General features: G+C 35.1%; 1 protein-coding gene across 2 annotated transcripts in view; it reads right to left on the bottom strand.

The window, feature by feature from the left end:
• FMN2 (formin 2) overlaps positions 1–16,344 on the bottom strand; it is a 318,182-nt gene that overhangs the window by 125,505 nt on the left and 176,333 nt on the right. For both annotated transcript variants that reach the window (XM_019746843.2, XM_074316783.1), the window contains one exon: positions 14,399–14,460. In XM_019746843.2, coding sequence (XP_019602402.2) covers positions 14,399–14,460 — 62 coding nt within the window. The remainder of the gene's footprint in view (positions 1–14,398; positions 14,461–16,344) is intronic.

Here is a 16,344-nt window from a genome sequence, read left to right as displayed (position 1 = left end):
ACATCTCTTTCCCCCAAACAATTCAGCTTTATGATCTTTTTAAAGGTTGGGACTTCAAGTGCCTTATATTTTATATGAAACTATTATTTCATTTAATGTTAGCACTTGAATTCTTATATAATAATTACAATTTTATATGAATTTTAGCTGCTCAACAAAACTATATTCTCCTTTCAGGGGGTGGGGGTACCAGCATAGTTCCTAGAACTGTACTATGTACAAAAACATAAACTGGAAAAGAAAACGTGTAAGCACAAAGTATTTTTCAAGGTATTAGCATAGACTATCATTTTATATACATTATTTTAATATTTAATTAAATATTAAAAACGCTACTTTAATGTACATGGAATTTTCCAGAAACGGGTCCACCGAACATATTTAAGAAACTTTAGTGACTTCAACTTTACTAAATGTTTGCCATTTTAGAAAATCCTATTAGTAGTGATGAAGCCATGTTTAGCTACTGTCTTCAAGGTGATTACCAATAAATGACAAATTTCTTTAAATCATTATATCTTCTGTTCCAATCATTTCTAACCATTTACATAATTAAATCAATCCTATAATACAGATTGTTTTGTTATTTCTACTTTATATTATAGTGCAGATATTAGATGATTTAAGTTATATATGTAGATAGATTGAATTACCCATCAATTATTTTCAGGACGGTAAGGAAAATATTATAACTACTGATTAAAATAAGGAAGCACTGGATGCACAGGACTGAGAATTAATGGATGGTCTAACTGGTACCCACCCAGGATGATACATCCCTCTGTAGGACGCTAAGTTAGTAAAGAGACTCAAAAAGGAAAGATTAAGGGGTAACACTGGTAGCTGAAAGAGCAAACATTTCAGTGTTAAGTGACAGTAAATTTCAAGGGATGCATTTCTGCATTGGGTCTAGTAATTGAAAACAAGATGAGTGGCTGGGTAAGGAAAAGGAGAAGGTCTGGAGCAGGAAGAAGACCAAAGTGTTTTGAATACAATCTCCCTTTCAGCCTCCTTCCTGGACATATAAGGAGGTAATCTTGGTGTGCACATAGGTGTGTTGGGAAAATGTGAGGTGTTAATTCAAGCAGCTCAACCACTGCCCTCCACTTAGGGTAACAGATTCTGTAATACACCATTAGACACTCGACTTCCTGTCACAATGATGAGAATGCAAGTCCTTGATTCAAGTGTAAAAATAAAAACTAATCGTCAAACTCACTTTGTAGAACATCTGATCACAGTTATTCTTTCTTCCTTAAAATACGTGCCATCATGAAAACAATGATCAAAACCTTGATATTTTAAAAGATATTCTATTTAAGAGAACGTGTCAAGGCTAGTGTTAAAATCACCATAAATAATTTTGCATTCATTTGGTAACAATTTTTTGTAGTGCTCACTATGTGCCAAAGTAATACAAATACTAAGGAAAAAAATAGACATAGCACTTTCATAATATTGGAAAGGACAAGAATACAGAGAAGTGTGTATGTGTGGAATATCTAGGCTAAGTGCTCTAAAGGTGAGGCTTTTAAGAGTCTGTAATGGGAGGACTTGTAGCAGGGAAGATTCCTAAGGAAGGAAGGAATGAGAACTGAAGGTTCAGTAACGTTGACTAGGAGATGGTAAGTGGAAATTTCCTGTCTGAACAAACAGCTTTTGTCAATGCTGATCTAGGAGATTCTGAGAAACAGAGAGGCCAGCTGGCTGGAAGGCAAACAGCTTGTAGCTTGCTGCCAGGTGATGAAGCAGAGACACCACAGTTTTGCATGGCCAGACCAAGCAACCAAGCAAAACCAAAAAATAAATGTGAAAAAGGAGTGCTCAGAGAACCTACCGGCAAAGAATAAATAGCCAACAACTCTAGAAGCCAAAAGGGAACATAAAAATGTTAACTGTTCTCCAACAAGTCAACCTTTTGGATAGCACTAATCAAATTACAGTCTCCTGTTAAAATAAGATGAAAAATGTATATGAACAATCCCATGTCATTTATTTCCTCATATTTCCAATGCAGCAGTGTTAATCCTTTTAACTTTCATTATCCAGGAATTCACTAGAGATAGTTGATCTAAAAAGAAGCGTAGCTGTAAGAAATTAGTCACTAACTTCATGATTTGGCAGGCAATATCACATCCTAGATGTACAAGAAATATAATTTCTGGGTTTTATTAAGTCTATAGAGTCTGTAAGCGATACAAGATCTAAAGCTTTCCTTTTTAATTCTGAAATTCACCTTAAGCACATTTGCAGTTGAAAATAAGCATATTTGTAGGGATTGCATGAACCAACTCAATAAAAGAACGAAACATGAGAGTATGATAGTTTTAAAACATCTACACAGAGAAAGTCAATACCCCTCTCACATTTGTTTGAAGACACGAATGATTAATGTTGCTTAAAACAAGAATCAATTAAATACCTTTAGGAAGTATAGGAACACAGATGGTTAATCCAATTCATTTTCATTAATGTAATACGGTATATACTTTTGAGGATGCTATCATGTGACACGTGTTATGCGTTATATCCTTCTTCCAGGTTAAAGTTTATGGTACGTCAACTACTACCCTAGGTCAAGATTACTAAAACCATAAAGCATGCCTATGAAATCCAATCCTGAGAAGTGTAAATTTAAACCTCTAATTCTTTCAAGCCTACCTGCTTTCCCACCCCCTCCTTCTAATTGGATTAGAGCTGTTTAATTACAAAGGGATATGGAATTCTTTCGGCCCTTTTTAAAAAATTTTTTCAACTGAACTTCTAATAGGATTCACTTTGAGGTCTAGTTTTATTTTAATATTTAAGATCTTTTTTTTGTTTCTTGACTATGAAATAAAGGAAAAATTGAACCATTATCTGAAAAACACAATTCAACCAACAGTTATGCATGGACAATTTTACATACACTTTTGACTTGATGTCAGTCTTTCACACACTAAAAATAATAATAAAAAAAATAAGAAGGAATGTACCTCAACTACTCCTCAATTCCCTATTCCATAGTCCATCACTTTCCACCTACTCACAAACTCACCAGGCCATATAAGGAGTAGATATTAAAAGTTGGAAACAAAAGATATATTTAACCAATTTTATATGTTAAGTACTGCTTTGAAGAGTCTTTATTATCTGAACTCAATAATAGTCAGTAACCCTGAATAAACTATAAAGATTTTTGGGTTTTAAAAACTCAGTAGGATGTTCTGTATTTAGTAACTATGTGGTTTCACTAGATTTTTGTTCCTCAGTAAACAGGAATTGGGCCCTCAGGATTGTGTGTTTTGAAATTAGGGTGTGTTTAGATTTGGAGACTGCCCACAATTCATTCACAACTAGAAGAGAAAGCTCACTGCCAAATATATATATGCAATCAGGGGAGGGAAAAAAGACTATATTCTAAATAAGGTTTGTATAACAACTACTTCCATCTGTTTCACAGAGATCAAATACAACTACTTTAAAACAGTTCAATGACATTTAAGCATCTGGCACAAAGAAAGCATGTATTTATGGGAAAGGATTCAGGTTAACTATGCGTTTTTTGTCCTAAAGGATAAGTAGTAGAATGCGAAATAAGATTATATCTCATATATTTAATAACAAAAAAATGAGTTTAAACATTAAATGACAATTTGTTTTTTCTAGATAAAACTTTCTAGATAAAATTTAAATGTTCCTCAAATACCATCAATAAACTACTAAAGCAAAATTAAGATCCTATTCAGATACCTTTCAAACACTGTTTCAGACCTGGAATCAAAATTAAGATCCTATTCAGATACCTTTCAAACACTGTTTCAGACCTGGAATTAATAATTACAGTTATATGAACACCATAAAATTTGAAAGATTTCCAAGGAGATCCCAAACCAAATCCAAGCATGGACTTTTTTCCTTCTGGAGACACCTTCACACCAGAAAGACTCGGATCATATGGAGTGATAAGTTACATGTGAGTTACATGCCAAGTAAGAGCAAACCTCTCTAATCCGCAACCCTCCCTACCTTCTATGCCAGTTGTTTGACTCTCAGCCCCCAATTTACCCCCATTGAACCCACTCTGAGATCATGGATAGGGCTCTTAGAATTTCCTTTATAGTGGACGCAATGCTAAACTTTGCCAGTAGGAGGTGCTGGAGGGATACTAAAGGAGGAAGGGGGCTCTTCCTGATTCTCGTGTTTGCTTTTTCTTCCTGCTGCTGCACAATCAGCAGTGTGGGTGTGTGAGGACATCTGGGGGTCCTCCGTTCCAGCTTAGCACACTGAGAGTGTGCAGAGCCTCTTGGAAACCTTCCAGTCCCAGCCTAAGCCCAGTGACCAATTAGCTCCCTATAGACACAATGCACCGTGCACCTGCACCAGTTATGGCTCACCTATCGCCTGAGGCTTGTTTCCTGGGCTCTCACAACATGGACACTGTATGTTCTGAGCTTTATGCTCCGTGCAGCATCCTGACTCCTGCACGCCCACCCACCAACTGTGGCACACCTGCGACACAGATGTTTGCTTCCTGCTTGCCAAAAGATTGGGGACCCTCTGTGGTCCAGGAAAACCTGGCAGCTTCAGGAATATCTGTACCACAGCCTTAGGGAAAGAACCCCCCCATCCAAGGGGTTCTTATCCTTCCTTGGGTACTCTCCGTCAGCCCTAGGGTACCAGTTAGTTATCCTTACAACCTTGTACTCTCCCACCACAGATTAAGCATTCATTATAATGAATTTCCCTGTTTACATTGTTCTGTGGTTTCTGTCTCCCATTGGACCCACAATAATAGGCCATCTATCACCCAGAGCCCCACGTCCCACTTTCTGCCAAGATCCACATGTCCATTTGAATGGATAAGTGAAACCTAACATGACCAAAACAGATGATTTCCCCCATCCTTTGCCAAACCACTTCCACTTATCAGTTAATGGTCACCCTACTGCTCCCATTGTTGGGCCAAAATCTTTGGGGTTAACTTTGATTCCTCTTTCTCACAGTACATATGTAAATCATCAGCAAGTTCTGTTGACCTATTCTTCAAAATATTTCCAGAATCTGACTACTTCTCACCAGCTCCACTGCTTCTACTATGGTCCAAGCCATTATTCTATCTTATTCCTAACAGTTTCTGACATTCTACCTTGCCTCCTCATAATCTATTCTTCAGCAGTCAGAGCTTTCCTTCTAAAACATGAATCCTCTGATCAAAACCCTGTATTAACTTCCTATTTTACTCAAAGTCAAAATTTCACAAAAGCTCACCAGGCTCTAGAGGAGCTGGTCCCTTCAATACATCTCTGAGCATCTCCAACTACGTTCCCCTCCCTCACACCACTTCATTTGGGCCTTTCCGCTGCTCCTTAAATGTATCAGGATTGCTCTCACCTCAGGCAGGATATTATCCCTGAGATAGCCACATGGCTCCTCTTCTCATCTTCTGCAACCCCTACTTAAAATGTCATCTTTTAAATAACAAAATATTTAAAATTGTATCCACTACTCTGCGAAATCTCCATTTTCCTCAAATTTACTTGTTTCTCCATAGCACAGAATAGTTTAAAAAAATGTAAGTGTATCTGTTCTAGAACACATTACATTTAAGGACTTTAAAATAATTATACTGACTTCTCATAATGATGGTTCATATACTATTATTATAAGAATCCTCAAATACTGAGATATCATTTTTATGTAATAATTTTTATGTTAAGAACTCTTAAGTGTAAATATCACATAAAAGGGCTATATATTCAATTATTTTGTAAAAGATAAAACAGCAATAATATTGTAATAACTACACAATAGATACTTTCTATTATATTTGGCATTTTATAATAGATATCTTTCTGAAATAGGAGACTCCAATTAACCACTTTCAATAATAAATAGCCAATGGAAAATCACAAAGAAACATTGGACATGATTAACATCTGACCAAATGAACCAAACAGACATACACAGAAATTTCAACCCAACAACAATAAAATAAATACACATTCATCTCAAGCATATGCAGAAAATTTTCCAGGATAGATCACATGTTAGAATTCACAAAACAAATTTGAACAAATTTAAGAAGACTAAAATCATAGCAAATATCTTTACTAATGACAATGAAATGAAACTAGAAGTCAATAGCAGAAGGAAAACTGGAAAATTCACAAATAGGTGGAAATTAAGCAACACATTGACCAATGAGTCAAAGAAAAAGATCAAACGGTAGATTAATAAATATCTTGAGATAACTGAAAGTAAAACCACAGCATATTAAAGCTTATGGGATGCAGCAAAAGCAGTACTAAGAGGGAAGTTTATAGCGATGAACATCTACATTAAAAAAAGAAATAACACCCTAATTTTATATCTCAAAACACTAGAAAAATAACAAATAACAAAAATTAAAATAGAAATAAAAATACAAAAAAAAGAAAAAATCAATAAAACTGTTTTTTTAAATAAAATTATAAAATAGACAATCTTTAACTAGAATAACTAAGAAGAAAAAAGACAAATAAATACAATCAGAAATGAGAGACATGACAATTGATACCATAAAATAAAAAGGATCATAAGAAACAACTATGAAAAATTATAATCTAATGAAATGGATAACTTAGAAGAAATGGATAAATTCTTAGAAACATATAGCTTCCTAAGACTGAATTAAAAAATTTTTTAAATGTCTGAACACACTATAATGACTTAGGAAAATGAATGAGTAATCAAAAACCTCTCAACAAAAAAAAGCCCAGGACCAGATGGCTTTACTGACAACTTTTACCAAACATTTAAAACAGAATTAAAGCCATTTCTTCTCAAATTCTTCCCAAATCTGAAGAAGAACTATTTCCAAACACATTTTATGAGGCCAGCATTACCCTAATACGAAAGCCAGAAAAAGACTACAAAAAAGAGAACCAAAAGCCAATATCCCTGATAAACGTTAGATGCAAAAATCCTCAACAAAATACTAGCAAACTGAATTCAACAGATCATTAAAATGGTCATTCACCATGACCAGGTGGGATTTATCTCTGTGACACAAGGATAGTTTAATATGAAAATCAATTAATGTGATAGATCACATTAACAAAATGAAGGATAAAATCAAGTTATAATCATCTGATAAAATTCAACACCCTTTCATGACAAAAACTCTCAATACACTAGGAAGAAAGGGAAATTACCTCAACATAATAAAGGCCATATATGACAATACCATAGCTAATAACACACTCAATGGTGAAAAACTGAAAGCTTTTATGCTAAGATCAGGAAAAAGGCAATGATGCCCAATATCACCACTTCTATTCAACATAGCACTGGAAGATCTAGCCAGAGCAATTAGAAAAAAGAGAGGAGGGAACAGGAGGGGAGGAGAAAAGGAAGAGAGGAGAAAAGAAGAGAGAAAAGAGGAGAGAGGAGAGAGGAGAGGGAAGGGGAGGGGAGGGGAGGGAGGGAGGGAGGGGAGGGAGGGGAGGGAACAGGAGGGAGGAGAAAGGAAGAGAGGAGAAAGAGGAGAGCGGAAAGGGAGGGGAGGGAGGGAGGGAGGGAGGGGAGGGGAGGGGAGGGGAGGGGAGAGGAGAGGAGAGGAGAGGAGAGGAGAGGAGAGGAGAGGAGAGGAGAGGAGAGGAGAGGAGAGGAGAGGAGAGGAGAGGCATCCAAATCAGAAAGCGAAAGAGTAAAACTGTCTCTGTTTTAAGATGATATAATTTTATACATAGAAAACCCTAACAACTACACACATACACACACACACACACACACACACACAAATGCTAGAACAAATAAATGCATTCAGTGAAGTTTCAGGACACAAAATCAACATACAAAAAAAAATATCAGCTGTGTTTCTATATACTAATAATGAACTTCCTAAAAAGAAAATTAAGAAAAATATCCCATTTAGAATAACATCAAAAGAATAAAAGACATAAGCATAAGCTTAATTAAGGAAGTAAAAGATTTATACACTAAAAACTATAAAATATTGATTAAGAAAATTAAACATGACAGAAAAAGAAAGACATTTTGTGTTTATAGATTGGAAGATTTAATGGTATTGAGATGTCAATAATACTCAAAGTAATCACATTCAATGCTATCTATCAAAACCCCACCGACTTTTATTACAAAATAGAAAAAATGTCTAAAATTCGTATGGAACAACAAAGACCCAAAAGAGCACAACAATCTTGAAAAAGAACAACAAATATAGTGGCATCATATGTCCTGATATCAAACTATATTACAAAGCTACAGCATTAAAAACAGTATGATATAGGCATAAAGGCAAATATATAGACCAATGGAACAGAAATAGATAGCCCAGAAATAAATCCATGCATATACAGTCAATTCACCTTCAACAAAGGTGCCAAAAATACACAATGGGGAAAGATAGTCTCTTCAACAAATGGAGCTGAAAAAACTGGATGCCACATTGAAAAAAATTAAATTGCACTCTTATCTGATGACATATGCAAAAGTCTACTCAAAATGGACTAGCAACTTATATGTAAGAGCTGCAAGTGTAAAACTCCCAGAAGAAAATGGAAGGAAACGCTTCATGACATTGGTCTTGGCAATGATTTCAAGGAGATAACACCTAAAACACAGGCAATAAAAGCAAAGATAGACAAGAGGGAAAACAATATTTGGAAATCATGTGTATGATATGAGGTTAATTTTCAAAATATATAAGGAACTCTCACAATTCAATAGTACACAAAATAACAACACAATTGAAAAATGGGCAAAAGCTATTTCTCTAAAGAAGATAAGCAAACAGCCAACAGGGGTGACAGTGTATAAGTTGACAATTTATTCCCAAATGATACAAAAAAGAAAAACAAACAAAAAAAAAGTTCTTTGTATTATATTTGTAACTTTATTGTATCTTTGAGATTATTTCCAAAGATAAAAGATAAAATTTCAAATGATTGTGAATATAGTAGTATCGTTCTGAATTTGACAATTTTTAAAAAAATGTATTTCCTACTAATTTATTTGCATGTAAACTTATAGGCATTTATTCTGCTTCATTTGGCAAAATCTTCTGACCCTTGAGCAAAAGGATCAATTTTACTGGAATTATATGGTACATAACCTTTATTTCCCCTAATCCTACCATTTACACTTTGACAATCACTGTTATTTGAAGTTCTTTGCCCACTTATTTTCACCAAAAAAAAAAAAAAAAAAAAAGAGGCATACTAGTACTGAATGGTCTACTAGAAAACTCTTTATTCATCAACTTAATGGTGACAAAAAGTTGATGTTAATTAGAAATCCTATTTAGAAATGAGCAAATAAAAACTGTAAAAGAACAAATAACTTATTAAAGGCATGTATCTGTTAAGCTGTGGAGCTGAAATATGAACAAACTTCTTCTGACTATTTTATCACATATTCTTTTCCACCACACAGTGCTGTCTCAGCTCCTCCTGGAAGGCTCTGTCCCATTATCTCCCGGAGGCAAAAAATTCTGTTTAAGAGGGCAGTCTCAATGGAGGTAAACAGGTGTTAACCCAGCTCTGAGTTGAAAGAGCCACTCTGTGTCTGTTTCCTCTTTTCTAAAATGGGTTAGATAAAAATAGTACTTCTTCCTCATAACTCATAAGTAAGTCACTTAGAGGATCAAATTAATTAATACATGTAAGGCACTTAGAATAGTGCTTGGCACATAATAACATTAAATTATTATCATTTCTAAAAATTCAGATCTCCTGTTCTTCAAATGATCATAACTCTTTTAAGAGCTTAAACAACTGGAAAGAAGGGATTTAAATAAATGTATTTTTCACTAATAGGGAATAAGTATTTCAAGTCTCTTTTCATTTAGGAAAAGTCCCCTGCTTTGTTAGAGGTATTTTAATTGACAACTGGGGAGCCTTTATCTACTACTGTTATATAGCAATCAAAAATCACAGATTTTTACCTCGGCATTTACCCCTAAGAAACTGAAGACAATTATAGGCAAATAGGTCAGCATTAGTTTGTCCTTAATGACTCAGAATTCTTAAAATATGTAAACATTTTATATCCTCGCTTACTTTTCAAAGATTCAACCAATATGCTTATCATCACTTTTTATATATATCAGGACACAGTAAAGGGTGACTGGGCTACCAGATCCCCCTGGAAAGAACTGTTAATTATTTAGCACATGACAGTCTCTTAAGTTATTACAAAGGAGGTGGATGCAAGATAACAGCATGGGACACTGAACTCACTCTCTCCCAAGAACACATCAGATACACACCTATATTTCATGTAATTTCTCCTGAGCGACAACTGAAAGCCAATTAGAGAGCTTCTGTACAACAAATTGGTGAGAAAGACCACATAGAGAAGGTTGGGAAACTGTGAGAGCTATTGGGAGATGAGGGAACACTCCAGGACAAAAGGATCCAGGGAGCACCGATGATTATATTGCCCTACACGTGGAGAGCGTGGGCGCACTATCCAAGTTCTTTGGCAGACTTGCAGGATTGCTGTATCGCATCCCCAGCCGCCTCTCCTAGAGCTAGGAGAGAACAGGAGGGTGTCATAGTGTAAACACGGGAGCCACTCCACTTAGAGATTGATTTAGCAGGTATGGCAAGGAACTACTGCGGCTCACTCATTAGGTGGCACGAACATATGGTGCTCCCTGACCCAGAAAAAGTGCAGAACTAATAAAATGCTGCAGTACTCATGTTACAAAAAAAAAAAAAAAAGAATTACAGGCCAATCTACCTGATGAACATAGATGCAAAAATTCTCAACAAAATACTAACAAATTAAAATCAACAATGCATTAAAAAGATTAACCACAATCAAGTGGTATTTATACAAGGCATGCATAGATAGTTTAATATCCACCAAAAAATTAATGTGACACACGACATCAACAAAACCAAGGGTAAAAATCATGTGTCATCTTAATAGATGCAGAAAAAAAAATCCTACAATATTCGACATTCATTTGTGATAATAAAAAATACTTTCAACAAAGTAGATATAAAAGGAACTTTCCTCAAAATGATAATGGCTATCTATGACAAACAGCTAATATCATACTCAATGATCAAAAGCCAAAAGCTTTCCTTCTAAGATCAGGAATTGTACAAGGATGCCCACTCTCACCACTATTATTCAATATAGTATTGGAAGTCCTCGCCACAGCAATCAGACAAGAGAAGTAAATAACAGGCATCCAATTTGGAAAGGAAGAAGTAACACTGTCACTATCTGTAGATGACATGATACTACTATACATAGAAAACACTAAAGAATCAACCAAAAAATTAAAAGAATAATTAAATGAATTTGGTAAAGTAACAGGATACAAAATTAATATACAGAAATCTGTTGCATTTCTCTACACTAATAATGAACAATCAAAAAGAGAAATAAAGTAAACAATTACAATTACAATTGCATCAAAAAGAACAAAATATCTACGAATAAATTTAACAAAGTAGGTGAAAGACTGTACTTGGAAAACTCTAAGACATTGAAGAAGACACAAGTAAATGTAAGAATATACAGTGCGAGTGGATTTGAATGATCAGTATCATTAAAATGACCACACTATACAAAGCAGTCTACAAATTCAGTACAATCCCTATTAAAATACCAATGGCCTTCTCCATACTAAAACAATTCTAAAATTTATACAGAACCACAAAAGACCACAAACAATCAAAGCAATCTTTAGAAAGAACAAAGTTTGAGGTATCATACTACCTGATATCAGACTATTCTACAAGGCTATAGTAATCAAAACAGCAGGGTACTGGCCTAAATCCTGCCATGTGGACAACATACATGACCTAAAGTGTATCATGCTAAGTGAAGTAAGTCCGACAGAGAATGATAAATACCACATGACTTCCCTTACATGTGGAATTAAAAAACAAAACAAAACAAAAACAGACTTATAGAAGCAAAGAAAAATTGAGGTTTGTCAGAGGGTATGGAGGTGGAGGGACGGTGAAATAAGTGAAGGGGAATGTACTCAACAATAGTGGGATGACTTTGCCTGGTGACAGATTTACTAGGCTTAGTGTGGTAAGCACATTGTAAGATATGTGTGGAATCACTATGTTATATACCTGAAACCAATACAATTTTGCATGCAAACCATACTTTAATTTTTAAAAAGTTATGACAAAAACAGTGAAAATAGCAGAAACAGAGGCTTAATATAGATCCTTATTCCAATGAGTATTAATCAGTCTGAGGAGGCAAAATGGATTTGAAAACCATATAATAGCAAGCCCAAAGGAGGTCTTAAAACTACACTAACCCTAGGTGTTGGGATATTGCCATGAATAAACAAATATTTCTGCCTTCTTTGGACTTGCACTTTAATGGATGTTAATCAGGAATTAGCATGAGTTCTATTTGCATGTAAATTATCTATTTGCATATATAATTACCTATTATGCACATGGATTCTTTAAGTTCCTCTACTGAAGATGGCTGTTAGTGCTACCTGAACTAATATTATTGTGAGCCACCCTCACCAAAAAAAGTAACTGATTTCCTCATACAACAAAAGTCTGAACCATTAAGTTTAATAACAACAACAACAAAAAGAAAACCACAAATTTAACCAATGCCAGCTAATACTTGATCTATTTTCATGGACAATGAGGATAAGAATTTAGACACAAATTCTAGGAGGCTATTGAGTTTGTTCAGAGTCAGGAATTGATATTTTGTGAAGTTAGTTTACTGTGAGGCTGAAAACTCCCAAATAAGATACTTTAAATCACTAAAAATTAAACTTCCCTCATAAATATATTTATCCTCAATTTCTGCATTTTTTTCTGTATACATTCCTGCACATGGATATATCAGGTTAACCTAAGACATTCATATCTTCAAATAATATACACATATATTCTATATACATACATAAACATGTGCATAGATATATACATGATATATGCACACAAAAATAGTTATATATACACTGATATCATACATTATTAGGACCTGCTGAAGAAATTATTGTACCTATTATTTTTCCTCATCTCTTCCATATGGCTCTCATGGTTGGGAGAAGGTTGGTATAAAAGATTCACGAGAAATGAAAACTTTCTATACCTCTAAAATGATTATATTTTAAATTTGCATTTCACTGGGTTATTAATAGAGTAAATACATGATTTATTTTTTCTAGTTTTCCATTATGTAGCGACAACTACATAATAATAAACCATTCAAACCTTCCCTCTCCATCTTCATTAATGACTTGTTCTGACTGAGAGCCTACGCTCACTGTGCTGACCGGGTACCAACTCTACGCTTGAGCAACAAAATCTGTGCAATGCACTAAGAGAAATATTTTCTCTTACAAAGGTCTCAATCTCACAGGGGAGACCATGTACACATATGTTTAAAAAGCATCAAATTCAAGAGTGGACAAGCAGGTTGAATACACTGCCCTCAGGGAGTGGTCTGGGAAGAGAGTTTGCATCGTGCCCACACGTGAATCTCCCAGAGCCAAGAAATCTTTGACTTGGTACTAAATAAGGCAAGGATGAACTAAGGCCCCCAAAGAGCAGAGAAGCTTAAATACCAGGCAGAGTACAGGCAAGATCAGAAACAAATAAACAAACAAACAAACAAGCAAACAAAAAAACAAAAACAACCCAAGGATATCAGAGACAAAATAGGACCACACTGAGACTTTCTCATAGATATAATCAAAAACACTGAAAAGAGCATTGCTTTTTCACAATGGGAATCGATGCCATTAGATGGTATTTAATGCCATGTCCCAGAGAAAACTATTTAATGTATCACTGTGCAGATCACACTTTGCAGTCATGGACAACACCATGCTTTGGTCATTCTCCTCTGACACCTTACACTTTTCCTGCCACCTTCTTCAGATAAAGTGCTGTTAGATGAAATCCTGAATATCCTGCCATTTAGCAAAATAAACTGCGGCAGTTTAGAGAAACGGAGACAAAATTAATTAAATCCCAGCTATACCACATTAGCTCGGTGACCTTGAGCGAGTCATTTAAACTCTCCATGCCTAAATTTCCTCTATGTAAAATGGGAGTAATTATAGTACCTGCCTATAGTTCTCACATGAAGATTAAGTGAGTTAGTGCACAGAACAATATTCAACTCAAAAAAACTTCCATATAAGTATTTACTATGACTACAGATAAAAAGAGGGAATGTGAATGACCTCATATACAGCATGCTTTGAACTCACTGTCTTTAAAACTACGAACTGCACATTTGTCCAATATGTTCCTGGAAAGTACTTTAACAAAGCTGTACTTACATAAATTCAGTGCACCCAAATCAAATTTCCCTATTAAAGCAACGAGTGCAGATGTGTACGGTGACACAGTTGTGTGTGTAGCATATGCTCAAAGTTCCTTCTATTACTCACATTCTCGTAGAGTGCTTGAAGAGTCTCCAGGTCAACCACAGAATTGTCCAAGTTCACAACAGCTGTAAAAGAAAAAAAAAAAAAAAGACAGACTATTAATGGCTATAAGCCAGCTGTGAAAAGATGTCTGGCCACAGTGAGCAGCAGTGACCATCTCCAGCCCTGAGAAGGTGTAGGGGATCTAAATTCAGGTCATTCATTGGTCCCGCCACAAAGACCAACCCCGAGGGATTTCAGTGGAGTCAGGGGGAAAGTGTTAAGGCTTTCACTTGCTTCACAGATACAAAGTCTCATGAATATGGCCCAGTCAAAGATAAACTGTGAGCGTCTTTCAAGGACCAACTGCATGAAATTGAAAATTTTGTTTAATAACAGAAAATCAGGCCAATCACTCCTGACACTGCCACATTCTTTTTTTACATTGATAAATGCTCATATCTGCCAATGTACCTAAAGACATATGACAAAGGTTAATTCTAATCACTAAACTGATAGAATTAAGATAGAAATAATAGATGCATTTCCTGTTATAATTCTTTAAGTTGTTGTAATGAAATAATAGCTCTTTGATTACAGTATTCATATTAGCACAGACACAAACTACCACCCATGCTTACCCAAGAAAGACGTGGAATGGATCATCAAAAACTGGGAGCATGTCCTTAAATGCATGTTTTTTGGCCTGGGAAGTGTAGTGTATTTTGGAGTCAGTGTGTTTTATAACTCAGTTTGGACATAGGTTAATCAAAAGCATAATGTATTACCTACATACGCATATTAGCTAGAAATAAGGTGAATTTGTCCTAATCAGATTTGTGCCAAGTAGCCAGGGAAGCTCTTGTGAAATGAAAGATTTCTGGAAGAAAAATCACAAAGTGGATAGATAGGTTTTGATAACTGAGGCATTTTACAATGTCTTTTCTCTGAAAGCTTAAAGTACATGAGACATTTTCTAGTTGACTCTGGCAAAATCCCAAGAAAGAATTACGAAAGACAAGTGGGAAATTGAAGCATACGATGGATGAGAATTCTAACCAAGATAATTTAGCATTTCTATTTGGAGCTGGGAACAGAGCCCAGATCCAGCAACAAATATTATAGCAAGTAGAATATGATACCCCCATCCTAATAATATTCCACTATCTCCAGTTCTTAAAAAATTAGGTCTCACATATCAATCTAAAAATTTGATTAAGATTCTCATACAAATCTTTTCACTCCTTAGCCCACATAAGGCAAACATATCACAAACTGTTTAATGTTTCAAAGCAGTAAAAACACAGCCCAACTAACTTTGACCATACTTCAAAAATTGAATAAAAAGGATTAACAAATGATTTTCACTGGAGGTAATATGGCTATAAATAATGTAACAAAATGCGTAAAACTCAAATAAAGCTAGCAAATTCATGTATGAAATTACTCCCTTTGGATCAGTGCAGCCTACCCCTTAAAGAAAATCTTACAGTGAATCCAAAGGTCTCTGACTTTGGAATTCATTAGTTAATAATCCAACGAGATTATTCCTCTGGTGACACAACGAGACTGATGGGAAAACCACAAAAGAAATGCTAGTAGTCAACTTAGTGTATGATTTCATTCTCGGAACAAGGAAAAGAAACACACACAATAAAATCTTTCAAAGATTTTCTCATATTCAAGTCAAAACTCATAAAAGATACAATTGTCTTCTGACTTTATCCATCATTTTAAAACGTAATATTATTCCTACAGATTTTCCCCACATGAATCCTTACTTGTGAATTTACTGAGTTTCCTCATCTTTTAATCTCATGCAGTATCAGGTACCACCAAATAACTCAATATAATGCCATAAGGTCCTAACCATAGATATATTGTCCTAAGCAAGTCACAAAAGTTTCTAACCCATGAAACCTCATTACTTAATCATCCACAGGAACTCCCAATGGAAAGCAACACTGTTA

The sequence above is a fragment of the Rhinolophus sinicus genome, linkage group LG12, assembly GCF_036562045.2.
Source record: "Rhinolophus sinicus isolate RSC01 linkage group LG12, ASM3656204v1, whole genome shotgun sequence".
Classification (NCBI taxonomy): Eukaryota; Metazoa; Chordata; class Mammalia; order Chiroptera; family Rhinolophidae; genus Rhinolophus; species Rhinolophus sinicus.
This window is presented reverse-complemented; position numbering and strand designations above follow the sequence as displayed.